We start from the raw sequence: 27,433 nt of genomic DNA, 5'->3' as shown, positions 1-27,433 counted from the left end.
TAACCCCTTATCTGCCCCCCCAATGTCGCCGCTACCTTACCTACACTTATTAACCCCTAATATGCCGACCGGATCTCGCCGCCACTATAATAAATCTATTAACTCCTAAACCGCCGCACTCCCGTCTCGTAACCCCTATAATACATTTTATTAACCCCTAATCTGCCCTCCCTAACATCTTTGACACCTAACTTCAAGTATTAACCCCTAATCTGCCGACCGGACTTCGCCGCTACTCTAATAAATGTATTAACCCCTAACGCTAAGTCTAACCCTAACACTAACACCCCCCTAAGTTAAATATAATTTAAATCTAATGAAATAAATTATTTCTTATTAAATAAATTAATCCTATTTAAAGCTAAATACTTACCTGTAAAACAAACCCTAATATAGCTACAATATAAATAATAATTATATTGTGTCTATTTTAGCATTTATATTTATTTTACAGGCAACTTTGTTATTTTATTTATTTTAACTAGGTACAATAGCTATTAAATAGTTATTTACTATTTAATAGCTACCTAGTTAAAATAATTACAAAATTACCTGTAAAATAAATCCTTAACTAAACTACCTACAATTAAATCAACTAAACTAAATTACAAAAAAGGCAAGCACTAAATTACAAAAAATAAAAAAAGATTACAAGAATTTTAAGCTAATTACACCTACTCTAAGCCCCCTAAAAAAATAAAAAAGCCCCCCAAAATAAAAAAATGCCCTACCCTATTCTAAAATAAAAAGTTAACAGCTCTATTACCTTACCAGCCCTTAAAAGGGCTTTTTGCGGGGCATGCCCCAAAGAAATCAGCTCTTTTGCCTGTAAAAAAAAACACAAGACCACCCCTCAACATTACAACCCACATACCCCTACTCTAACCCAAACCCCCCTTAACCCCTTAATGACCGGACCATTTTTCAATTGTCTTACCCTTAATGACAATGGCTATTTTTACATTTCTGCAGTGTTTGTGTTTAGGTCTAATTTTCCTCTTACTCATTTACTTTACCCACACATATTATATACCGTTTTTCATGCCATTAAATGGACTTTCTAAAGATACCATTATTTTCATCATATCTTATAATTTTCTATAAAAAAAGATATAAAATATGAGGAAAAAATTGAAAAAAACCCACACTTTTTCTAACTTTTACCCCCAAAAGCTGTTACACATCTACAACCACCAAAATACACCCATTCTAAATAGTTTCTAAATTTTGTCCCGAGTTTAGAAATACCCAATGTTTACATGTTCTTTGCTTTTTTTGCATGTTATAGGGCCATAAATACAAGTAGCCCTTTGCTATTTCCAAACCACTTTTTTTTTCAAAATTAGCGCTAGTTACATTGGAACACTGATATCTTTCAGGAATCCCTGAATATCCCTTGACATGTATATATTTATATTTAGACAGCTTCCCAAAGCATTTATCTAGGCCCATTTTGGTATATTTCATGCCACCATTTCACTGCCAAATGCGATCAAATAAAAAAAATTGTTGACTTTTTCACAATTTTTTTCACAAACTTTAGGTTTCTCGCTGAATTTATTTACAAACAACTTGTGCAATTATGGCATAAATGGTTGTAAATACTTCTCTGGGATCCCCTTTGTTCAGAAATAGCAGACCTATATGGATTTGGCATTGCTTTTTGGTAATTAGAAGCCCGCTAAATGCTGCTGCACACCACACGTGTATTATGCCCAGCAGTTAAGGGGTTAATTAGGAAGCTTGTAGGGAGCTTTTAGGTTTAATTTTAGCTTTAGTGTAGTGTAGTAGACAACCTAAATTATTGATCTAGGCCCATTTTGGTATATTTCATGCCACCATTTCACCGCCAAATATTTTTCACAATTTTAGGTTTCTCACTGAAATTATTTACAAACAGCTTGTGCAATTATGGCACAAATTGTTGTAAATGCTTCTCTGGGATCCCCTTTTTTCAGAAATAGCAGACATATATGGCTTTGGTGTTGCTTTTTGGTAATAATAAGGCCGTTAAATACTGCTGTGCACCACACTTGTAATATGCCCAGCAGTTAAGGGGTTAATTAGGTAGCTTGTGGGGTTAATTTTGAGCTTTAGTGTAGAGATCAGCCTCCCACCTGACACATCCCACCCCCTGATCCCCCCCTGACCCTCCTCAAACAGTTCTCTTCCCTCCCCACCTCACAATTGTCACCGCCATCCCTGATCCCCCCATACATCTTTCTAACCCTCCCCCTCTATCTATTTGCCGCCATCTTGGGTACTGGCAGCTGTCTGCCAGTACCCAATTTGCTCCCCCAAAAATATTTTTTTTTACTTTTTTAATATAAAATATTTGTTTTCTGTAGTGTAGCTGGCCCCCCGAAATAATCTACATCCCTCCCAGATCCCTTACTAAAAAACAGAGATGCCCCTGCATCTACATCGATCTTTTTTTTTTTTCCAAGTGGGCTGCATATTTTGCGTGCGCGACGCAACCACCGCACAGGGTAACAGAAGCAGAACATTGTAAGATCACTTGGGGAATCAACACCTAGGGGCATAATTAGTAAAAGCAGCTCCCACCCACCAACTAATTTGTGCACATAAATAGCCGATGCAGATGGGGCCACAGAGTGGCCCTTTCTGCATCGGTATGTGAAATGGGGGATTGTAGTGATGCCTCAATATTGAGGCATCACTACAATCCCTTGTAAGCAGCTGGAAGCGATCATGATCGCTTCCAGCACTTCAGACAACAGAGGACGTACCAGGTACGTCAAGTGTCATTAAGGGAAGTTTTTTCTATGACGTACCTGGTACGTCCTCTGTCATTAAGGGGTTAAATAAACCTAACACTACCCCCCTGAAGATCTCCTTACCTTGAGTTGGCTTCACTCAGCCGAGCAGCGATGGACCAAAAGAAGACATCCGGAGCGGCAGAAGTCTTCATCCTATCCGGGCAGAAGAGGACATCTGGACCGACAAACATCTTCATCCAAGCGGCATCTTCTATCTTCATCCATCCGACGAGGAGCGGCTCCATCTTCAAGACCTCCGACGCGGAACATCCTCTTCTCCTGACGACTAGATGATGAATGAAGGTTCCTTTAAGTGACGTCATTCAAGATGGCGTCCCTTGAATTCCGATTGGTAGTTACTCTGAGAGACAAACAGTGACCTAAACGGTGTATATACATTTATGATTCGAATATATCCATGCACTAAATTGAGTTGGGCTGTGATTGGGCAGTAATACATATCTGTTATTTTCATACCAAGCTCTCCAGCCCAGTAAACTTTTATTTAAGTTATTTGATCCCAGGTGGCCACTGGGAGCCCCCCACTCAACTCAACTGAGGTGATCATTTGTATTATTTATGTGATAGCACCATTTACTATAGGCCATATTTTGGAATACAATAGCTATCACTTTGATACAGTAACAGCACTTAACAGAGTGGGAATTTTAACATGTGTATGTGTGTTTGTGTGTGTTTTTATCATTTATTAATAAAATGTATGTTTTAATCACACCCGGACTGCACGCCTTCTAGTCTAGGCATAGAGTGCTGCTTGCATTCTTTCAGCGGATTTCTCTCTATCTGCTATCCTTTTGCTATAATCTTATAGTAGTAGACTGGGATACAAAGTTGCATAAAAAACAATGTATACATTTCTTTATCAGATGCACTGGGGTAAAATATTTTTTTTCAAAAAATTCAATATTTGTGTATTGAAAAAATATATATATATATATATATTTACATTTATGTATTAGCTCACATTGACAAGAATGCTCTAATTGACATATGCTTGTAAGTTCAGGGATTGCATAACTTCCAACACTTCACTGGAGCTTTCCAGGACAGGGAGGCGAGTGTACTTGAATGTGGTAACCAGTGTTCCCTCTAAGGCCATATTTTGTGAGAGGTCAAGCAGTGAAACAGTTAATTAGTAAAGCAAACCTTGCAGTTAGCAAACACTACACAATGCTCACAGCAAATTATGGTTCAATTATCAACAGTTTCACTGCTGGGCTGCTCACAAAATCTGGTTTTAGAGGGAACACTGGTGCTAATCCTAGTCAAAAAGGATTATCGTCCAGAAGTCATTCTGAAGTAATCAATGACTGCACACTAGTCATCAGTAGCCATCCTGAAGTATGCCCACAGGCCAAAATATTAAATGAGTTGACTCTAGAGTCATTCATCGCTGGCTGTTCATGCTTGTGAAGTAATCAGTAAGGTAATCTGCTAATTATTCAGTCATCACCCAGATTTTTTTGCTACTGACTTTAAAAGCCTGATGATGTTTGATGATGTGCAAATTACTTCTAAAGTAGTTTGATGATCATGAAATAACTCCAGGATGGTCTTTAAAGTAATCCTGTTTGTCTTGGGCACCTTCTGGCATTTTGTGTTTGGTCATAATGATATGGGGGTTAGTGGGTGTGGCCAGGCAGAGTTAGGCATGTCCTTGGTGGAGTCTATGCAGTCCCTGAATATAGTGATTGGCTGAAGATTCTGCATGTGGGGAAAGATGCAGACTTCCCAACTCATGGTAATGCCACATGATCTGGGACAGTTGGGAATGTGTTACCTATACTCACATGCAACATGAGTTGCTTCAACAGCACTCACTGGGATTCCCATTGAGCTCTCATATTATTTAAAATGAAAGGACTGTTTTTTGTTATTTTAAATACATGGATATTTTCATTAATATTAGATTTCAGCAAAGTTAGTTCATCTATTAGTAAAACTAAATAAAACCTAGGTTTTATATCCCTTTAGTAAATAGATTGTTCTTTGCTACATAGGAGTGTGAAACAAGAAACTATTGCCATTTAACACAATATTTTTTTTTTCTTAATGTCATTGTAAATGTATTTTTTTATGCAGGCAGTGTGGTTCATTAGAAATTGTTCTTAGAAAAGAACTGCATAAAAAGTACTTGGAAAATATTGTTTGTGTTACGGAATATACTTGTAAGAGTATAATTTCATGGAAAATGTTTGAAATAATTGCAGTTACTGAGTTAGCCAAAATGTTGTTAACTCTGGCTAAGTGTATCAATTTTAAAACAGTAAAATGTTGACACTTCTGTAAAAAAAAAAAAAAAGAATACTGATGCAATTCAAGGTCTACTGTGTAGAAAGAGTCAAATAGTTTTCAAAACCAAGTTTGCTGGCTTCAAAATTGAATTGGGCAGAGAGTGTGCTCAAAATAACAGAGATTTTTCAATATAAAGAAAGAAAGAAATTGCCAAAGAAAGAAAAGTGTAATACCACTGCTTATTTACAGTCTGTTAATACTTCAGATTTACTTGTATTTTTTAGCTTCCTCAATGCAGTCATTCTATTCTGTTGTATTTCATTCTAAACCATTTAACCATCTAATCCATTATTGTGCCACTTTAAAAACATTTTATATGACATAACTATCCCTTTAAGGAGGTGATCACTTTAAAAATTGTTTAATGTTGTGTTCCGAATACTAGTAACTACAAGATGTCCCACTAAGGAGCAAGTCATTTGTATTCAAGTCAGACCTAATAACGATGATCTTAAATCATAATGCCAAACAGCCATCCTCCCTCAAAGCTTCTTGAATAAACCTTATTTATTATTAATGATGTGTTTAAATTGAAAAACTTAGTTAACAAATAGCACAGAGAAAAAAAGCATCAGTGATTTAGTATCTGTACATTAATTTAAAGGGATATAAAGCCGAAACAAGAAAATGCTTTAATGTATTACAGTATTTTCTTGCATGACTATACCTATGTGTTTAACCATAGGAAAGGGGTTAATCATATAATAAATGTTAGCTCCAGACCAGCATTTCAAGACTGCTGTATTGAAAATGATGGCTTAGCCAATCAGGAGCTGCATATGTGTGTAGCCACAAATTGCCAGTCACTAGCTCAGGATTTGGAGTGTATTGTAAAGCTTTATATGATGCTTATTTGGTTAGACAACTTAAGGGGACATGAAACACAATTTTTTCTTTCATGATCCGATAGAGAAACATAATTTATGTAAGAACTTACCTGATAAATTCATTTCTTTCATATTGGCAAGAGTCCATGAGCTAGTGACGTATGGGATATACATTCCTACCAGGAGGGGCAAAGTTTCCCAAACCTCAAAATGCCTATAAATACGCCCCCACCACACCTACAATTCAGTTTAACGAATAGCCAAGAAGTAGGGTGATAAGAAAGGAGCGAAAGCATCAACGAGGAATTGGAATAATTGTGCTTTATACAAAAAAATCATAACCACCACAAGAAAAGGGTGGGCCTCATGGACTCTTGTCAATATGAAAGAAATGAATTTATCAGGTAAGTTCTTACATAAATTATGTTTTCTTTCATGTAATTGGCAAGAGTCCATGAGCTAGTGACGTATGGGATAGCAAATACCCAAGATGTGGAACTTCCACGCAAGAGTCACTAGAAAGGGAGGGATAAAATAAAGACAGGCAATTCCACTGAAAAATTAATCCACAACCCAAATCTAAAGTTTCAATCTTTATAATGAAAAAAACTGAAATTATAAGCAGAAGAATCAAACTGAAACAGCTGCCTGAAGTATTATTCTACCAAAAACTGCTTCTGAAGAAGAGAAAACATCAAAATGGTAGAATTTAGTAAAAGTATGCAAAGAAGACCAAGTCGTTGCTTTGCAGATGTGATCAACAAAAGCTTCATTCTTAAAAGCCCATGAAGTAGAAACTGACCTAGTAGAATGAGCCGTAATCCTCTGAGGCGGGGATTAACCCGACTCCAAATAAGCATGATGAATCAAAAGCTTTAACCAAGATGCCAAAGAAATGGTAGAAGCCTTCTGACCTTTCATAAAACCAGAAAAGATAACAAATAGACTAGAGGTCTTTCTGAAATCTTAGTAGCTTCAACATAATATTTCAAAACTCTTACCACATACAAAGAATGTAAGGATCTTTCCAAATAATTCTTAGGATTAGGACACAAGGAAGGGACAATAATTCCTCTACTAATGTTGTCAGAATTCACAACTTTAGGTAAAAATTTAAATGAAGACAGCAAAACCACCTTATCCTGATGAAAAATCAGAAAAAGGAGACTCACAAGAAAGAACAGATAATTCAAAAACTGTTCTAGCAGAAGAGATGGCCAAAAGGAACAATACTTTCCATGAAACAAATTTAATGTCCAAAAAATGCATATGCTCAAACGGAAGAGCCTGTAAAGCCCTCAGAACCAAATTAAGACTCCAAGGAGGAGAAATTGGCTTAATGACAGGCTTGATACGAACCAAAGCCTGAACAAAACAATGAATATCAGAAAGATTAGCAAATTTTTCTGTGTTAACAGCACAGAAAAAGCAGAGATGTTGTCCTTTCAATGAACTTGCAGACAAAAACCCTTATCCAAACCATCCTGAAGAAACTATAAAATCCTAGGAATTCTAAAAGAATGCCAAGAGAATTTATGAGAAGAGCATCATGAGATGTAAGTCTTCCAAACTCGATAATAAATCTTTCTAGACACAGATTTACGAGCCTGCAACAAAGTATTAATCACTGAGTCAGAGAAACCTCTATGACTAAGTACTAAGCGTTAAATTTCCATACCATTAAATTAATAATTTGAATACCTGACGGAAAAAACGAATGTTAAGATATAAGGTCTGGCCTTAATGGAAGTGACCAAGATTGGCAACTGGACATCCAAACAAGAACCATATACCAAAACCTGTGCGGCCATGCTGGAGCCACCAGCAGCACAAAAGATTGCTCCCTGATGATTTTGAAAATCACTCTTTAAAGAAGAACCAGAGGCGGAAAAATATAGGCAGGTTGATAACTCCAAGGAAGTGTCAATGCATACACTGCTTCCGCCTGAGGATCCCCGGACCTGAATAGGCACCTGGGAAGTTCCTTGTTTAGATGAGATGCCATCAGATCTATTTCTGGAAGCCCTCACATCTGAACAATTTGAAAAAACACATCTGGGTAAAGAGACCATTCTCCCGGATGTAAAGCTTGATTGACAGAGATAATCCGCTTCCCAATTGTCTAAACCTGGGATATGGACCACAGAATTCGACAGGAGCTGGATTTAGCCCAAGCAAGTATCCGAGATACTATTTTCACAGCCTAAGGACTGAGAGTCCCACCCTGATGATTGACATACGCCACAGTTGTGACATTGTCTGTCTGAAAAACAATAAACGTCTCTCTCTTCAAAAAGAAGCCAAAACTGAAGAACTCTGAGAAATGCACGGAGTTCCAAAATATTGAATGGTAATCTCGCCTCCTTGTGCTGACAGAGATCCCCAGACAGCCTCCCAACCTAAAAGACTCGCATCTGTAGTGATCATGGTCCAGGTTGGATGAACCGAAGAGACCCATAGAACTATATGATGGTGATCTAACCATTAAGTCAAAGATAGTTGAACATTCAAAGATATAAAAAGTGATTTCCTAGAATCCCTGCACCATTAATTCAGCATAAAAAACTGGAAAGGTTTCATATGAAAATGAGCAAATTCAATCAAATCCAATGCTGCAGCCATGAGACCTAAAACTTCCATGCATATAGCAACTGAAGGATATAATAGAGACTGAAGGTTCCGATAAACGAAACCCAATAAAATTGTCACTTGTCTGTTACAAACAAAAACAATGACACAATCTATCTGGAAACCTAAAAAAGGTGACCCTTGTCTAAAGAATCAAGGAGCTTTTGATAAAAAGATCCTCCAACCATGTCTCTGAAGAAACAACAAAAGTTGATTCGTATGAGATTCCACAGAACGAAAAGACTGAGCCAGTACCACAAGACCGTCCAAATAAGGAAACACTGAGAACCTTAAAAAGATTCTCAGAGCTGTCGCTAGACCAGAAGGAAAAGCAACAAATTGGCAATGCTTGTCAAAAAAAGAGAATCTCAGAAAATGAAAATAATCTGAATGAAAACAGAAAATGAAGATATGCATCTATTGTATCTATTGTAAACAAATAATGCCCTCGCTGACCAAAAGGCAGAATAGACCATATAAACACCATTCTAAAAGATGGTACTCTTATATGACAAATCAAAAAGATTTTCTATCTTTGGGACTATGAATAGTTTTGAGCAAAACCCTCAAACCCTGTTCCTAAAATGGGAGCTTTTGATAAAAAGATCCTCCAACCATGTCTTTGAAGAAACAACAAAAGTTGATTCGTATGAGATTCCACAGAACGAAAAGACTGAGCCAGTACCACAAGACCGTCCAAATAAGGAAACACTGAGAACCTTAAAAAGATTCTCAGAGCTGTCGCTAGACCAGAAGGAAAAGCAACAAATTGGCAATGCTTGTCAAAAAAAGAGAATCTCAGAAAATGAAAATAATCTGAATGAAAACAGAAAATGAAGATATGCATCTATTGTATCTATTGTAAACAAATAATGCCCTCGCTGACCAAAAGGCAGAATAGACCATATAAACACCATTCTAAAAGATGGTACTCTTATATGACAAATCAAAAAGATTTTCTATCTTTGGGACTATGAATAGTTTTGAGCAAAACCCTCAAACCCTGTTCCTAAAATGGAACTGGTATAAATACCCCAGAAAACGCCAGGTCTGAGCAGCGCCTTGAGCCCCAACGGGTGACCAGCCGCGCTTCACAAGTACCCAATACATACAGGTCTGAAACACACTTCAGGAAAATGTGAGCCTTTACTGGAATAGCTGGAATATGTTAGAGAAAAAAAGACTTCTCACAGGTGGTTTTACTCTGAATCCTATTCTGTACCCCAATCAAAGAAGTTTGGACCGAATTGAACCAAACAATTTTTAAAAAAGTCTTAACCTGCCCCTTACCAGCTAAGCTGGAATAAGAACCGCACCTACATGCAAATTTGGGGAGCTGACTTTGATCTTTTAAATGTCTTAAATTGAATGAAGAAAACTTCCAATTATAAACATGTTACTTGGGGAAGAATTAGGATTCCGTTCCTTAGTAAGAACAAAAACTAATATAAGCTTAAGATTTACTCTTAGAACTCAATCTTGAAGCAAAAAAACACCCTTCCCCAGAGTAACAGTTGAAGAATTGAATCCAATTGTGAACCAAATAATTGATTACCTTGGAAAAAAAGAAATATGGAATTTAGAAATCAAATTAGCATTCCAAGATTTAAATCACAAAGTTCTTCTAGCTAACATAGCTAAAGACATAGATTAAACCTCATTTGCGATAATATAAAAAAAATGACGACACAAATGAAGTTATTAGCATGTTGATCAACTTAACAATGCTAAACAAATCATAATCCGAAACTTGTTGCACTAAAGTATCCAACGAGAAAGTTGAAACAGTTGCAACATCAGCCAAATAAATTGCAGGTCTAAGAAAAGGACCTGAAATAAAATAATTTTCCTTAGATAAGATACAAGTTTCCCATCTGAAAAAAATAAATACTATTTTCTATAGGAATAGTAGTATGTTTAGAAAGAGTAGAGATAGCCCCATTAACTTTGGGGATCTTTCCTCAAAACTGAAAACTAACTGCCGGCAAAGGATAAAATTTAAAATCCTAAAAGAAGGAATAAAAGAAATTCCCGGCCTATTCCATTCCCTAGTATCAGGAACTGGAAAAAAACCTCTGAAAAAACCACAGAAGGTTAATAAGCAAAATTTTAATGTTAGCTAGTCTTAAAATCAAAAGAACTAGTCACTTCAATATCCAAAATAATCGACACCTTTTCAACAAAGAACGAATGTACTCTATTTAAAAATAAAAAAGTAGATTTGTTAGTGTCAATATCTGATGAAGAATATTCTGAATGAGAAAAAACATCATTAGAGGAGGATAATTCAGTATGTTGTTGGTCATTTGAAACTTCATCAACTAAATGAGAAGTTTAAAAAAGACCTAAAAATGTTATTAGAAGGCGGGGTGTCAGACAAAGCCTTTAGAATAGAATCAGAAAAATATTCTTATAAATTCCTAAGTATATCTTGTACATTAGATGCAAAAAGAATAGCAATAGATAATGCATAAATACTAATGGACTCTGCATGTAAAAGTTTATCATGATAACTTATTACAAACCATAGTTAAAGATAAAATTCGTAACATTAAAATAAATGAACTTAGCTTTGGTAGCACTGATATCAGTCATCAGGAATCCAACAGTATTTTCTGATACAGGAACCGTTTTTGGAATATCTTGCAATATGTAATAGAAAAAACAACATATAAAGCAAAATTATCAAATTCCTTAAATGACAGTTTCAGGAATGGGAAAAAATGCAAACAGAACAAGCCTCTAGAAACCAGAATCAACTTAAATAATGTAAAAAAACTGGCACCAAGTATGACGCCCACATATTTTTTGGCGCCAAAAACGTCTGCAACAAACACGAGAGTCAAAAATGATGCAACTACGTGAAAACTTCTGGTGTCAACTACGACGCCGGAAATGACGTCATTGACGTCAGGCAAACGTCAATCTCGCGCAAAAAAAAGTATTGCGCCAAAAATGACGCAATAAATTCTAGCATTTTTTGCTCCCGCGAGCCTAACAGCCCGCAATTTAAAGGAAAAAAGTCAATTGAAAATTCTAGGTAAGAAAAATATTTCATTCATATGCATTTTTCCCAAAAAATGAAACTGACAGTCTGAAAGAAGGAAAATAAACTGATTGACCTGAATCATGGCAAATATAAGTATAAAACATATATTTAGAACTTTACATATAAAGTGCCAAACCATAGCTGAGAGTGTCATAAATAAAAAATAAGACTTACTTACCCAAAGACACTCATCTACATAAAGTAGATAGCCAAACCAGTACTGAAACGAGAATCAGTAGAGGTAATGGTATATAAGAGTATATCGTCGATCTGAAAAGGGAGGTAGGAGAAGAAATCTCTACGACCGATAACAGAGAACCTATGAAATAGATCCCCTAGAGGAAGACCATGGTATTCAATAGGCAATACTCCCTTCACATCCCTCTGACATTCACTGCACTCTGAGAGGAAAACCGGGCTTCAGCCTGCTGCGAAGCGCATATCAACATAGAATCTAGCACAAACTTACTTCACCATCTCCATGAGAGGCAAAGTTTGTAAAACTGAATTGTGGGTGTGGTGGGGGGCGTATTTATAGGCATTTTGAGGTTTGGAAAACTTTGCCCCTCCTGGTAGGAATGTATATCCCATACTTCACTAGCTCATGGACTCTTGCCAATTACATGAAAGAAATATAAATTTCCAGTTTACTTGTATTATCTAAGTTGCTTCATTCTCTTGGTATCCTTTGTTAAGAAGCAGCAATGCAACACTGGGTGAGCCAATAACATAAGGCATATATGTGCAGCCATCAATCAGCCTCTACTGAGTCTACCTAGTTATCCTTTTCAAAAAAGGATTCCAAGAGAACAAATAAATTAGATACTACAAGTCAATTGGAAAGCTGTTTAAAATCACATGCTATTTCTAAATCATGAGAGAAAGAAGAATTAAACAACTTTCCAGTGTACTTATATCATCTAATTTGCTTAAAATGTTTAATATCCTTGGCTGAAAGTGAAGCAATGTGCTACTGGGAGTCAGCTGATCACATTGGGTGAGCAAATGAGAAAAGCCATATGTGTGCAGCCGCCAATCAGCAGCTAATGTCCAGTAGTGCATTGCTGCTCCTGAGCCTACCTAGGTATGTTTTTCAACAATGGATACAAAGAGAACTAAGCAAATTAGATAATAGAAGTACTTTGGAAAGTTTTTTAAAATGTTATGCTCTGTCTGAATCAATAAAGGAAAAAATGGGTTTCATGTAACTTTAAAGGGGCATGAAACCCAACATTTACTTTTTCTTATTTTTCATGATTCAAATAGAGCATGTTATTTTAATCAACTTTCAAAATTAGTTTTTTTTTTTTATCCAATTTGCTTCATTCTCATGGTATCCTTTTTTGAGGGAGCAGCTATGCACTACTGGAAGCTATCTGAAGACATCTGGTGAAAAGAGGCATTTTCGTGCAGCCACAAATCAGTAGCTACCTCCCAGTAATACATTGCAGCTCATGAACCTACATAGATATGCTTTTAATCTAAGGATACCAAGAGAATGAAGCAATTTAGTTAATAGAAGCATATTGGAAAGTTGTTAAAAATCACATGCACACTCCTGAGCTCGTATGAGCCTACCTAGTTTTAATCTTCAATAAAGGTACCAAGAGAACAAAGCAAATTTAATAACAGAAGTGAATTGGAAAGTTGTTTTATATTGTGTGCTCTATCTAAATCATGAAAGTTTAATTTTTACTTTAGTGTCCCTTTAAATATTATAATAAATCATTATGATACTTAAAGGGACACAGAACCCAAATTGTTTTCTTTTGTGATTCAGATAGCACATGCAATTTTAAGCAACTTTCTAATTTACTCCTATTATCATTATTTTCCCTCGTTCACTTGCTATCTTTATTTGAAAAAGAAGGCATCTAAGCTTCTTTTTTGCTTCAGAACTCTGGACTATTCATTATGAGTTATTTATCCCATTTTTTGAGTCACTCAGGCCTAGATTTAGAGTTGGGCGGTAGCTGTCAAAACCAGCGTTAGAGGCTCCTAACGCTGGTTTTTACCGCCCTCTGGTATTTGGAGTCAGTCAGGAAAGGGACTAACGCTCACTTTGCAGCCGCAACTTTTCCATACTGCAGATCCCCCTACGCCATTTGCGTATCCTATCTTTTCAATGGGATCTTTCTAACGCCGGTATTTAGAGTTGTGGCTGAAGTGAGCGTTAGAAATCTAACGACAAAACTCCAGCCGCAGAAAAAAGTCAGTAGTTAAGAGCTTTCTGGGCTAACGCCGGTTCATAAAGCTCTTAACTACTGTGCTCTAAAGTACACTAACACCCATAAACTACCTATGTACCCCTAAACCGAGGTCCCCCCACATCGCCGCCACTCTATTAAAATTTTTTAACCCCTAATCTGCCGCTCCGTACACCGCCGCCACTTACGTTATCCCTATCTACCCCTAATCTGCTGCCCCTAATACCGCCGACCCCTACATAATATTTATTAACCCCTAATCTGCCGCCCCCGCTATCGCTGACACCTGCATATTTTTTTTAACCCCTAATCTGCCGCTCCATACACCGCCGCAACCTACATTATACCTATGTACCCCTAATCTGCTGCCCCTAACACCGCCGACCCCTATATTATATTTATTAACCCCTAATCTGCCCCCCACAACGTCGCCGCCAACTACCAACAATAATTAACCCCTAATCTGCCGACCGGATTTCGCCGCTACTCTAATAAATGGATTAACCCCTAAAGCTAAGTCTAACCCTAACACTAACACCCCCTAAGTTAAATATAATTTAAATCTAACAAAATAAATTAACTCTTATTATATAAATTATTCCTATTTAAAGCTAAATACTTACCTGTAAAATAAACCCTAATATAGCTACAATATAAATAATAATTATATTGTAGCTATTTTAGGATTAATATTTATTTTACAGGCAACTTTGTAATTATATTAACCAGGTACAATAGCTATTAAATAGTTAATAACTATTTAATAGCTAAAATAGTTAAAATAATTACAAAATTACCTGAAAAATAAATCCTAACCTAAGTTACAATTAAGCCTAACACTACACTATCAATAAATAAATTAAATAAACTACTTACAATTACCTACAATTAAACCTAACACTACATTATCAATAAATTAATTAAATAAAATACCTATAATTAAATACAATTAAATAAACTAACTAAAGTACAAAAAATAAAAAAGAACTAAGTTACAAAAAATAAAAAAATATTTACAAACATTAGAAAAATATTACAACAATTTTAAACTAATTACACCTACTCTAAGCCCCCTAATAAAATAACAAAGACCCCCAAAATAAAAAAAATGCCCTACCCTATTCTAAATTAAAAAGCTCAAAGCTCTTTTACCTTACCAGCCCTGAAAAGGGCCATTTGCGGGGCATGCCGCAAATAATTCAGCTCTTTTGCCTGTAAAAAAAAACATACAATACCCCCCCCAACATTACAACCCACCACCCATATACCCCTAATCTAACCAAAAATTATTGATTGGATCAGCCAATCAGATTGAGCTCGCATTCTATTGGCTGTTCCGATCAGCCAATAGAATGCAAGCTCAATCTGATTGGCTGATCGGATCAACCAATCGGATTGAACTTGATTCTGATTGGCTGATTCCATCAGCCAATCAGAATTTTCCTACCTTAATTCCGATTGGCTGATAGAATCCTATTAGCCAATCGGAATTCGAGGGATGCCATCTTGGATGACGTCCCTTAAAGGAACCGTCATTCGTCGGCGGGATGAACATGGATCCGGAAGAAAGAAGATTGAAGATTCCGCTTGATAGAAGAATTCAGCCGGATCATGGACCTCTTCAGCTCCCGCTTGGATGAAGACTTCAGTCGGATCATGGACATCTTCAGCCCCCCGCTTGGGCTTGGATCAAGACATCGGAGGAGCTCTTCTGGATCGATCGGTGAACCCGGCGTGGTGAAGATAAGGTAGGAAGATCTTCAGGGGCTTAGTGTTAGGTTTATTTAAGGGGGGTTTGGGTTAGATTAGGGGTATGTGGGTGGTGGGTTGTAATGTTGGGGGGGGGTATTGTATGGGTTTTTTTACAGGCAAAAGAGCTGAATTCTTTGGGGCATGCCCCGCAAAGGGCCCTTTTCAGGGCTGGTAAGGTAAAAGAGCTTTGAACTTTTTTAATTTAGAATAGGGTAGGGCATTTTTTTATTTTGGGGGGCTTTGTTATTTTATTAGGGGGCTTAGAGTAGGTGTAATTAGTTTAAAATTGTTGTAATATTTTTCTAATGTTTGTAAATATTTTTTTATTTTTTGTAACTTAGTTCTTTTTTATTTTTTGTACTTTAGTTAGTTTATTTCATTGTATTTATTTGTAGGTATTGTATGTAATTAATTTATTGATAGTGTAGTGTTAGGTTTAATTGTAGATAATTGTAGGTATTGTATTTAATTAATTTATTGATAGTGTAGTGTTAGGTTTAATTGTAACTTAGGTTAGGATTTATTTTACAGGTAATTTTGTAATTATTTTAACTAGGTAACTATTAAATAGTTATTAACTATTTAATAGCTATTGTACCTAGTTAATATAATTACAAAGTTGTCTGTAAAATAAATATTAATCCTAAAATAGCTACAATATAATTATAATTTATATTGTAGCTATATTAGGGTTTATTTTACAGGTAAGTATTTAGCTTTAAATAGGAATAATTTATTTAATAATAGTTAATTTATTTTGTTAGATTTAAATTATATTTAAGTTAGGAGGGTGTTAGGGTTAGACTTAGCTTTAGGGGTTAATAAATTTATTATAGTAGCGGTGAGATCCGGTCGGCAGATTAGGGGGTAATTATTGTAGGTAGGTGGAGGCGACGTTGTGGGGGGAAGATTAGGGGTTAATAAATATAATATAGGGGTCGGCGGTGTTAGGGGCAGCAGATTAGGGGTACATAGGGATAACGTAGCTGGCAGCGGTGTACGGAGTGGCAGATTAGGGGTTAATAATAATATGCAGGGGTCAGCGATAGCGGGGGCGGCAGATTAGGGGTTAATAAGTGTAAGGTTAGGGGTGTTTAGACTCGGGGTTCATGTTAGGGTGTTAGGTGCAGACTTAGGAAGTGTTTCCCCATAGGAAACAATGGGGCTGCGTTAGGAGCTGAACGCTGCTTTTTTGCAGGTGTTAGGTTTTTTTTCAGCTCAAACGGCCCCATTGTTTCCTATGGGGAAATCGTGCACGAGCACGTTTTTGAAGCTGGCCGCGTCCGTAAGCACCGCTGGTATTTAGAGTTGCAGTGGCGGTAAATTATGCTATACGTTCCCTTTTTGGAGCCTAATGCAGCCATTCTGTGAACTCTAAATACCAGCGGTATTTAAAAGGTGCGGGAGAAAAAAAGCCAGCGTTAGATACACGGGTCGTTACCGACAAAACTCTAAATCTAGCCGTTAGAATTTTTTTTTAAACCTGATGTTTTATTACTGATATGAATTCACACTACGTTGTACAAATGAGTAATCAGAAACACATTTAGCTTTTAGCAGTTACAGGGAATCAAGATTTTGATCATAATGTATATGTTTTAAGCTTTAGGAGCCCATTTATTAAGCTCCGGATGGAGCATGAGGGGCCGTGTTTTTGGCGAGCCTGCAGATTATAGAAGCACTTTGTTTTCTGTTCCAATGGTGACAATATCTCTGGGTTTTCATTTACTATCTGACAGCAGGAGGAGATTCCCAACTAGGTAACCTGTCCGCCTGTTTTCACAGTGAGCGGGCAGCGGACAAATAGTTATTACTGCACAAAGATTTTCTATCAATCACCCTGAGCGAACGAGAGGAATTTTCAGGTGGCAGTGAGGCAAAGAAGTAATGGACATAGGAGCAAGGCTGCATCACAAAGGCTCAAAAACCTCCTATACTTAGTGAAGCCATTTGCCTATTCTTTGAGTAGTGGTTTTTAATGATATCAATAAATATAACTCAACTGCAATATTTTTTCTGTTTCATCTAAGTGAGGCCATTTTAAAATATTTTAAATTTTTTATTGTTTGTAAAAGTCAACCAGTAAAGCAGTAGACTATTGTCAACCAGTGATGATTAATGAGAATTGCAAAACCAATCATTTAAACAGATTTTCCTTAAAAAAATAAATAAAAAATAAATAAATAAAAAAGAGGTTCTTCCATATAAATTAAGTATATTTTTGGGATGAAATTTGCTGTAGCAGTCCATTCATTCTACAATCAAATAGATCAAATCAGTAAAATGTAATGTTTACGGTGGTTAACTGATTAAAACATATGGAATTTCACTTTTCTTTCATGTAATTGGCAAGAGTCCATGAGCTAGTGACGTATGGGATATACAATCCTACCAGGAGGGGCAAAGTTTCCCAAACCTCAATATGCCTATAAATACACCCCTCACCACACCCACAATTCAGTTTTACAAACTTTGCCTCCTATGGAGGTGAAGTTTGTGCTTGATTTTCTACGTTGATATGCGCTTCTCAGCATTTTGAAGCGCGATTCCTCCCAGAGTACAGTGAATGTCAGAGGGATGTGAAGGGAGTATCACCTATTAAATTCTATGGTTTTCCTCGCGGGAAATCTTTTTCATAGTTCTGTTATCGTCGTAGAGATTCATCTCCTACCTCCCTTTTCAGATTGACAATATACTCTCATATTCCATTACCTCTACTGATAACCGTTTCAGTACTGGTTTGGCTATCTGCTATATGTGGATGGGTGTCTTTCGGTAAGTATGTTTTCATTACTTAAGACACTCTCAGCTATGGTTTGGCACTTTATGTATTAATATAAAGTTCTAAATATATGTATTGTACTTATATTTGCCATGAGTCAGGTTTATGTATATTTCCTTTTGCAGACTATCAGTTTCATATTTGGGAAAAAACATATATTTAGGAAAATATTTTTCTTATCTGGGGTATAGTCTTTTTTCAAATTGACTGATTTTTCATTAAATTTTCGCAGGCAAAATTAGGATCAAGAGGTCGCAAGATGCTGATGTTTATTGCTTCATTTTTGGCGTGAGAATTTTTTGGCGCGAAGGTACGTCCTGTGACGCAAATGTCTTAGTTGACACCGAGTTTCCTTGCACAAGACTGCGTCTGCAATGACGTGAGTGTGTCATTTCAGGATGTTAGCGGCAAAAAAAATCATTTTGCGTTATGCGTCATACTTGGCGCCAAATAATTTCATATAAACCCCATTCCTATATGCCTCTTGCCTTTTTCTATGTCAGAGGGCTATGCTGTTTGCATTTTTTCCCATTCCTGAAACTCCCATATAAAGAAATTGATCATTTTGCTTTATATATTGCTTTTTCTCTTACATTTGCAAGATGTCTCAATCTGATCCTGTCTCAGAAATCACTGTTGGAACTCTGCTGCATGTTAACAGCTCTACCAAAGCTAAGTGTATCTGTTGTAAATTTGTGGAGATTATATCTCCAGCTGTGGTATGTAATAGTTGTCATGATAAGCTTTTACATGCAGAGAATGTATCCATCAGTAATAGTACAATGCCTGTTGTTCCTTCAACATCTAATGTACATGATATCCCTGTAAATATAAAAGATTTTATTGCTGATGCAATTCAGAAGGCTTTGTCTGCTATCTCACCTTCTAATAAACGTAAAAGGTCTTTTAAAACTTCTCATAAAGTTGATGAAATTTCAAATGACCGACAACATACTGAATTATCCTCCTCTGATAAGGATTTATCTGATTCAGAAGATCCTTCCTCAGATATTGACACTGACAAATCTACTTATTTATTTTAAATGGAGTATATTCGTTCCTTGTTAAAAGAGGTGTTGATTACATTGGATATTGAGGAAACTAGTCCTCTTGATACTAAAACTAGTAAACGTTTAAATTCTGTTTATAAACATCCTGTGGTTACTCCAAAGGTTTTTCCAGTTCCTGATGCTATTTCTGATATGATTTCTAAGGAATGTAATAGGCCAAGTACTTCTTTTATCCCTTCCTCAAGGTTTAAAAAATGGTATCCTTTGCCAGCAGTTAGATTGGTGTTTTGGGAAAAGATCCCCAAAGTTGATGGGGCAATTTCTACTCTTACCAAACGTACTACTATTCCTATGCAAGACAGTACTTCCTTTAAGGACCCTTTAGATAGGAAACTTGAATCTTATCTAAGGAAAGCTTATTTATATTATGGCTATCTTCTCAGGCCTGCCATTTCTATGGCTGATGTTGCAGATGCATCAACTTTTTGGTTGGAAAGTTTAGCGCAACAGGAAATGGATCCTGATTTGTCTAGCATTGTTTGCTTGCTTCAACATGCTAATCATTTTATCTGTGAAATTTGATGTTAAATCTATGTCTTTAGCTATTTTAGCTAGAAGAGCTTTGTGGCTGAAATATTGGAATGCTGACATGGTATCTAGGTCTAGATTACGATCTCTTTCTTTCCAAGGTAATAATTTATTTGGTTCTCAGTTGGATTCGATTATTTCAACTGTCACTGGGGGGAAGGGAGTTTTTTTTCTCAGGATAAAAGATCTAAGGGTAAATCTAAAGTTTCTAACCGTTTTTGTTCCTTTCGACAAAATAAGGAACAGAAACCTAATCCTTCCCCCAAATAATCTGGTTCCATTTGGAAACCTTCTTCAAGTTGGAGTAAATCCAAACCATTTAAGAAACCAAAGCCAGCCCCCAAGTCTGCATAAAGGTGCTGCCTTCATTCCAGCTCTGCTGGTAGGGGGCAGATTAAGATTCTTCCAAGACATTTGGGCAGATTCTGTCCAAAATCAATGGATTCAGAGTATTGTCTCTCAAGGGTACCGAATAGGATTCACAGTAAGACCTCCTGTGAGAAGATGTTTTCTCTCACACATCCCAGCAAATCCAGTAAAGGCTCAGGCTTTTCTGAAGTGTGTTTCAGACCTGGAGCTGTCAGGGGTAATCATACCAGTTCCGTTTCAGGAACAGGGTCTGGGGTTTTATTCAAATCCATTCATTGTCCCAAAGAAAGAAAATTCATTCAGGCCAGTTCTGGATCTGAAAATTTTGAATCATTTTGTAAGAGTGCCAACTTTCAAAATGGTGACTATAAGGACTATTCTGCCTTTTGGTCAGCAAGGACCTTATATGTCCATGATAGGCTTACAGGATGCATATCTTCATATTCCGATTCATCCAGACCACTATCAGTTTCTGAGATTCTCTTTTCTAGACAAGCATTACCAATTTGTCGCTCTTCTATTTGGCATAATCTTTTCAAAGATTCTCGGTGCCCTACTCTCTGTAATCAGAGAATGGGGTATTGCAGTATTTCCTTATTTGGACAATATCTTGGTACTAGCTCAGTCTTTATATTCTGCAGAATCTCACATGAATCAACTAGTGTTGATTCTTCAAAGACAAGGTTGGAGGATCAATTTACTAATAAGTTCCTTGATTCCTCAGACAAGGATCACCTTTCTAGGTTTCCAGATAGATTCAGTGTCCATGACTCCGTCTCTAACAGACAAAAGACGATTAAAATTGGTTTCAGCTTGTCGGAAACCTTCAGTCTCTATCATTCCCTTTAGTAGCCATGTGCATGGAAGTTTTAGGTCTCATGACTGCAGCATCGGACGCAATCCCCTTTGCTCATTTTCATATGAGACCTCTCCAGTTTTGTATGCTGAATCAATGGTGCAGGGATTATACAAAGATATCACAATTAATATCCTTAAATCCCAATGTTCGACTCTCTCTGACTTGGTGGTTAGATCACCATTGTATAGTTCAAGGGGCCTCTTTTGTTCATCCAACCTGGACTGTGATCACAACAGATGCAAGTCTTTCAGGTTGGGGAGCTGTCTGGGGATCTCTGACAGCACAATGGGGTTAGGAAATCTCAAGAGGTGAGGTTACCAATCAATATTTTAGAACTCTGTGCTATTTTCAGGGCTCTTCAGGTTTGGCCTATGTTGAAGAGAGAACCATTCATCTGTTTCCAGACAGACAATATCACAAATGTGGCATATGTCAATCATCAGGGTGGGACTCACAGTCCCCAAGCTATGAAAGAAGTATCTTGGATACTTGCTTGGGCGGAATCCAGCTCCTGTCTAATTTCTGCGGTTCATATCCCAGGTGTAGACAATTGGGAAGCGGATTATCTCAGCCATCAGACTTTACATCCGGGGGAGTGGTCGCTCCATCCAGATGTGTTTTCTCAGATTGTTCAGATGTGGGGTCTTCCAAAAATAGATCTGATGGCTTCCCATCTAAACAAGAAACTTCCCAGGTACCTGTCCAGGTACAGGGATCCTCAGACGGAGCCGTTGGATGCGTTAGCAGTTCTTTGGTGTTACCAACCTGCTTATATTTTCCCACCTCTAGTTCTTCTTTCAAGAGTGATCTCCAAGATCATCATGGAACAATCGTTTGTGTTGCTGGTAACTCCAGCATGGCCTCACAGGTTTTGGTTTTTGGATCTTGTTCGGATGTCCAGTTGCCAACCTTGGCCACTTCCTTTAAGACCAGACCTTCTGTCTCAAGGTTCGTTTTTCCATCAGGATCTCAAATCATTAAATTTGAAGGTATGGAAATTGAACGCCTAGTGCTTAGTCATAGAGGTTTCTCTGACTCAGTGATTAATACTATGTTAAAGGCTCATAAATCTGTTTCTAGGAAGATTTATTATCGAGTTTGAAAGACTTATATTTCATGGTGTTCTTCTCATAAATTCTTCTGGCATTCTTTTAGAATTCCTAGAATTTTACAGTTTCTTCAGGATGGTTTTGATAAAGGTTTGTCTGCAAGTTCCTTGAAGGGACAAATCTCTGCTCTTTCTGTTTTATTTCACAGAAAGATTGCTAAGCTTCCTGATATTCACTGTTTTGTACAGGCGTTGGTCCGTATCAAGCCTGTCATTAAATCAATCTCTAGCTCATGGACTCTTGCCAATATAAAAGAAATTAATTTATCAGGTAAGTTCTTAAAGTTTTTAAAAAAAAGTAAGAGAAGAATATGGGCAATCAATAATTGCTAGACATAACACATTTGATATATATATAAAATATAACCTATATTTTAACACGTGAAAACTAATCCATGTATATTGCAAAAGTGCTTCTATTCAAAAGTATTCAAAAGTAAAATGTACCCATGTGAATTCCAATTTTGGCTGGGATGTCCCTTTAAATGAGGATATACATTTAAGAAATTTGTGATTTTATTTATTTTCTTATTGCAGTTTAGTAAAAAGTTAATTTCAATAAAATGTTTTGTGTAACATTGATTATTGATTATATTAAACAGAATTATGTTCGCACTGTTTGAGAGTACTAATTGTAATAGTTTTGTGAAATAAAAGCTTGGGAAAAGAAAAGGATTATTATTTTAAAAGGACCGTCTAGTCAAAATGAAACTTTCATGATTCAGATAGGGCATGCAATTTTAAACAACTTTCCAATTTACTTTTTTCGTCAAATTTGCTTTGCTTGGTATTTCTTGTTGAAGGCTAAACCTAGGTAGGCTCATATGCTAGCTTCTAAGTCCTTGAAGGCCACCTCTTATATCAGTGCATTTTGACAGTTTTTCACAACTAGACAGCACTAGTTCATGTGTGCCATAAACATAACATTGTGCTCACTCCCGTGTAGTAATTTATGAGTCAGCACTGATTGGATAAAATTCATGTGTCAAAAGAACTGAGATAAAGGGGCAGTCTGTAGAGGGTAAGATACAAGGTAATCACACAGGTAAAACATTTTTTTAATATAACAGTTTTGGGTATGCAAAACTGGGGAATGGGTAATAAAGGGATTATCTATTTTAAAATTTAAACAATAAAAATTCTGGAGTTAAAGGGACATTAAAGTCCAAATGAAACAATTGTGATTCAGCTAGAGTATGCAAATTAAAAAAAATACATTAAAAAAATCAGTTTACCTCAATTATCAGACTGTGCACAGTCATTTTATGTGCACACTTTCTGAGGCACCAGCTCCAAATGAGCATATGCAAGAGTTCACAGTATATATGTATATCAGTCTATGATTGGCTGGTGGCTGTCACATGATACAGAAAATTCAAAGTAAATGTAATTGCATTGTCATTTTATTATGCATAATGGTGTTTTCATGTTTAGGGGAGATGCAGAAGACAACATTAAATGTTGCCATGTCTAAACATAAAAGCTTTACCTATTAATAGAGAAAGGGGTTACTGATCTGATCAGAGAGGCCACTGCTCCAACTTTAGCTGCTTCCACTGCTCCGTAAGCTCTGTACTGCACCGTTTCAGGGTAGCTGACAAAAGGTTGGTTGTATACAACAATTTTTCCATTGGCCTCTTTGGCCCTGCTGTGCAGTTCTGTGAAAGACGACACCACAATGACTTCAGACGTTATTCCTGTAAATAAAACAAATAACCTCCCATTAGCTTTTTATAGTTATTCTCCTGCACAGAACAGACAGTTGTGATACAATAACATGAACAGCCAGTAATTTAATATAGAGGTTTTATTGGGTTGCCTTTAATTCAATTGGTGATTGATGTGTCTGCAACGTTTTAGTTTGGAAAACATTTAAAGCGGCTGGCAACGAGCACATCCTTCCCATTCACACATAATACACTTTGAATGATGCTTCTGACTTTAGTATATCACATCTATTAAAAGGACATAAAGTTACAAAAAGAAAACTCTCTAATGCATTTTCAAATTGTTCTATTGCTTCTTAACTAGATTACAAGTGGTGCGCTAATGATAGCGAGGGACTCAATAAGCAGTATCGCTTGACCACACTAACATTAATGTGCAACTTGATATTACATGTTGATGGAAAATCCGATTTACCAAAGCGTGTTTAGCACGGCCGACATCGCTCTAGTGCACCTATTACTTTTTAATGGACCACGCTAAAAATTGCTTAAATTACAAGTTGAAAGATATGGGTTGTGCTAAGGCGAAAGCCCAAATACTGCTAGAAGCTTTAGTGTGACTTGAGACCTGAAGTAAAGAAAATCATTCGGGACAAGCACCTTTGGGTTGGCTGAACCACTTTCTGCAAAATAAAATAAAAAAAAAACTGCAGGTTTAAAGGAACAGTCTAAACCCAATATTATTCTTTATTAATTATATTTACATATCAAACAAACATTTTGCAATAGGTTCCACATCTACAAGCTTGTAAAAAGGTGGGGGGAACTTGGCGGACATTTTCAGCACCTAAGAAACTAACGGCTAGATTTAGAGTTCTGCGGCCAAAGGGGTGCGTTAGCTACGCATGCTTTTTTTCCCCCGCACCTTTTAAATACCGCTGGTATTTAGAGTTCACAGAATGGCTGCGTTAGGCTCCAAAAAAGGGAGCATAGAGCATAATTTACCGCCACTGCAACTCTAAATTCCAGCGGTGCTTACGGACGCGGCCAGCTTCAAAAACGTGCTCGTGCACGATTCCCCCATAGAAAACAATGGGGCCATTTGAGCTGAAAAAAAACCTAACACCTGCAAAAAAGCAGCGTTCAGCTCCTAACGCAGCCCCATTGTTTTCTATGGGGAAACACTTCCTAAGTCTGCACCTAACACCCTAACATGAACCCCCGAGTCTAAACACCCCTAACCTTACACTTATTAACCCCTATTCTGCCGCCCCCGCGATCGCTGACACCTGCATATTTTTTTTAACCCCTAATCTGCTGCTCCGTACACTACCGCTACCTACATTATACCTATGTACCCCTAATCTGCTGCCCCTAACACCGCCGACCCCTATATTATATGTATTAACCCCTAATCTGCCACCCCTGCTATCGCTGACCCCTGCATATTATTATTAACCCCTAATCTGCCGCTCCGTACACCGCCGCTACCTACATTATACCTATGTACCCCTAATCTGCTGCCCCTAACACCGCCGACCCCTATATTATATTTATTAACCCCTAACCTGCGCCCCCAGCGTCGCTGCCACCTACCTACACTTATTAACCCCTAATCTGCTGACCGAACCGCACCGCCACTATAATAAATGTATTAACCCCTAATCCGCCTCACTCCCGCCTCAATAACCCTATAATAAATAGTATTAACCCCTAATCTGCCCTCCTTAACATCGCCGACACCTAACTTCAAACATTAACCCCTAATCTGCCGACCGGAGCTCACCGCTATTCTAATAATTTTTTTAACCCCTAAAGCTAAGTCTAACACTAACACCCCCCTAAGTTAAATATAATTTTTATCTAACTAAATAAATTAACTATTATTAAATAAATTAATCCTATTTAAAACTAAATAACTGTAAAATAAACCCTAATATAGCTACAATATAAATTATAATCATATTGTAGCTATTTTAGGATTAATATTTATTTTACAGGCAACTTTGTAATTATTTTAACCAGGTACAATAGCTATTAAATAGTTAATAACTTTTTAATAGTTACCTAGTTAAAATAATTACAAAATTACCTGTAAAATAAATCCTAACCTAAGTTACAATTAAACCTAACACTACACTATCAATAAATTAATTAAATAAAATACCTACAATTATCTACAATTAAACCTAACACTACACTATCAATAAATTAATTAAATACAATACCTACAAATAACTACAATTAAATAAACTAACGAAAGTACAAAAAATAAAAAAGAACTAAGTTACAAAAAATAAAAAAATATTTACAAACATTAGAAATATATTACAACAATTTTAAACTAATTACACCTACTCTAAGCCCCCTAATAAAATAACAAAGACCCCCAAAATAAAAAAATGCCCTACCCTATTCTAAATTTAAAAAGTTCAAAGCTCTTTTACCTTACCAGCCCTGAAAAGGTCCATTTGCGGGGCATGCCCCAAATAATTCAGCTCTTTTGCCTGTAAAAAAAAAAACATACAATACCCCCCCCCCAACATTACAACCCACCACCCACATACCCCTAATCTAACCCAAACCCCCCTTAAATAAACCTAACACTAAGCCCATGAAGATCTTCCTACCTTATCTTCACCATGCCAGGTTCACCGATCGCTCCAGGCTCCGAAATCTTCATCCAAGCCCAAGCGGGGGCTGTCGATCCATAATCCGGCTGAAATCTTCTATCAAGCGGTGGCTGAAGAGGTCCAGAAGAGGCTCCAAAGTCTTCATCCTATCCGGGAAGAAGAGGAGACCCGGACTGGCAACCATCTTGATCCAAGCGGCATCTTCTATCTTCATCCGATGAGGAACGGCTCCATCTTGAAGACCTCCAGTGCGGATCAATCTTCTTCTTCCGACGTCCAACTGAAGAATGAAGGTTCCTTTAAGGGACGTCATCCAAGATGGCGTCCCTCGAATTCCGATTGGCTGATAGGATTCTATCAGCCAATCGGAATTAAGGTAGGAAAATTCTGATTGGCTGATGGAATCAGCCAATCAGAATCAAGTTCAATCAGATTGGCTGATCCAATCAGCCAATCAGATTGAGCTTGCATTCTATTGGCTGTTCCGATCAGATCTTCATGGGCTTAGTGTTAGGTTTATTTAAGGGGGGTTTGTATGTTTTTGTAATGTTGGGGGGGGGGTATTGTATGTTTTTTTTACAGGCAAAAGAGCTGAATTATTTGGGGCATGCCCCGCAAATGGCCCTTTTCAGGGCTGGTAAGGTAAAAGAGCTTTGAACTTTTTTAATTTAGAATAGGGTAGGGCATTTTTTTATTTTGGGGGTCTTTGTTATTTTATTAGGGGGCTTAGAGTAGGTGTAATTAGTTTAAAATTGTTGTAATATTTTTCTAATGTTTGTAAATATTTTTTTATTTTTTGTAACTTAGTTCTTTTTTATTTTTTGTACTTTAGTTAGTTTATTTCATTGTAGTTATTTG

General features: G+C 36.9%; 1 protein-coding gene across 3 annotated transcripts in view; it reads right to left on the bottom strand.

The window, feature by feature from the left end:
* The window catches only part of CPQ (carboxypeptidase Q), a 1,179,997-nt gene that overhangs the window by 823,023 nt on the left and 329,541 nt on the right, over positions 1–27,433 (bottom strand). For all 3 annotated transcript variants that reach the window (XM_053715230.1, XM_053715229.1, XM_053715231.1), the window contains exon 3: positions 23,765–23,972. In XM_053715230.1, coding sequence (XP_053571205.1) covers positions 23,765–23,972 — 208 coding nt within the window. The remainder of the gene's footprint in view (positions 1–23,764; positions 23,973–27,433) is intronic.

Source organism: Bombina bombina, chromosome 5, assembly GCF_027579735.1.
Source record: "Bombina bombina isolate aBomBom1 chromosome 5, aBomBom1.pri, whole genome shotgun sequence".
In the NCBI taxonomy this organism is placed as follows: domain Eukaryota; kingdom Metazoa; phylum Chordata; class Amphibia; order Anura; family Bombinatoridae; genus Bombina; species Bombina bombina.
Note: the sequence above shows the minus strand (reverse complement) of the source record. Positions and strands in the feature narration are given on the sequence as shown.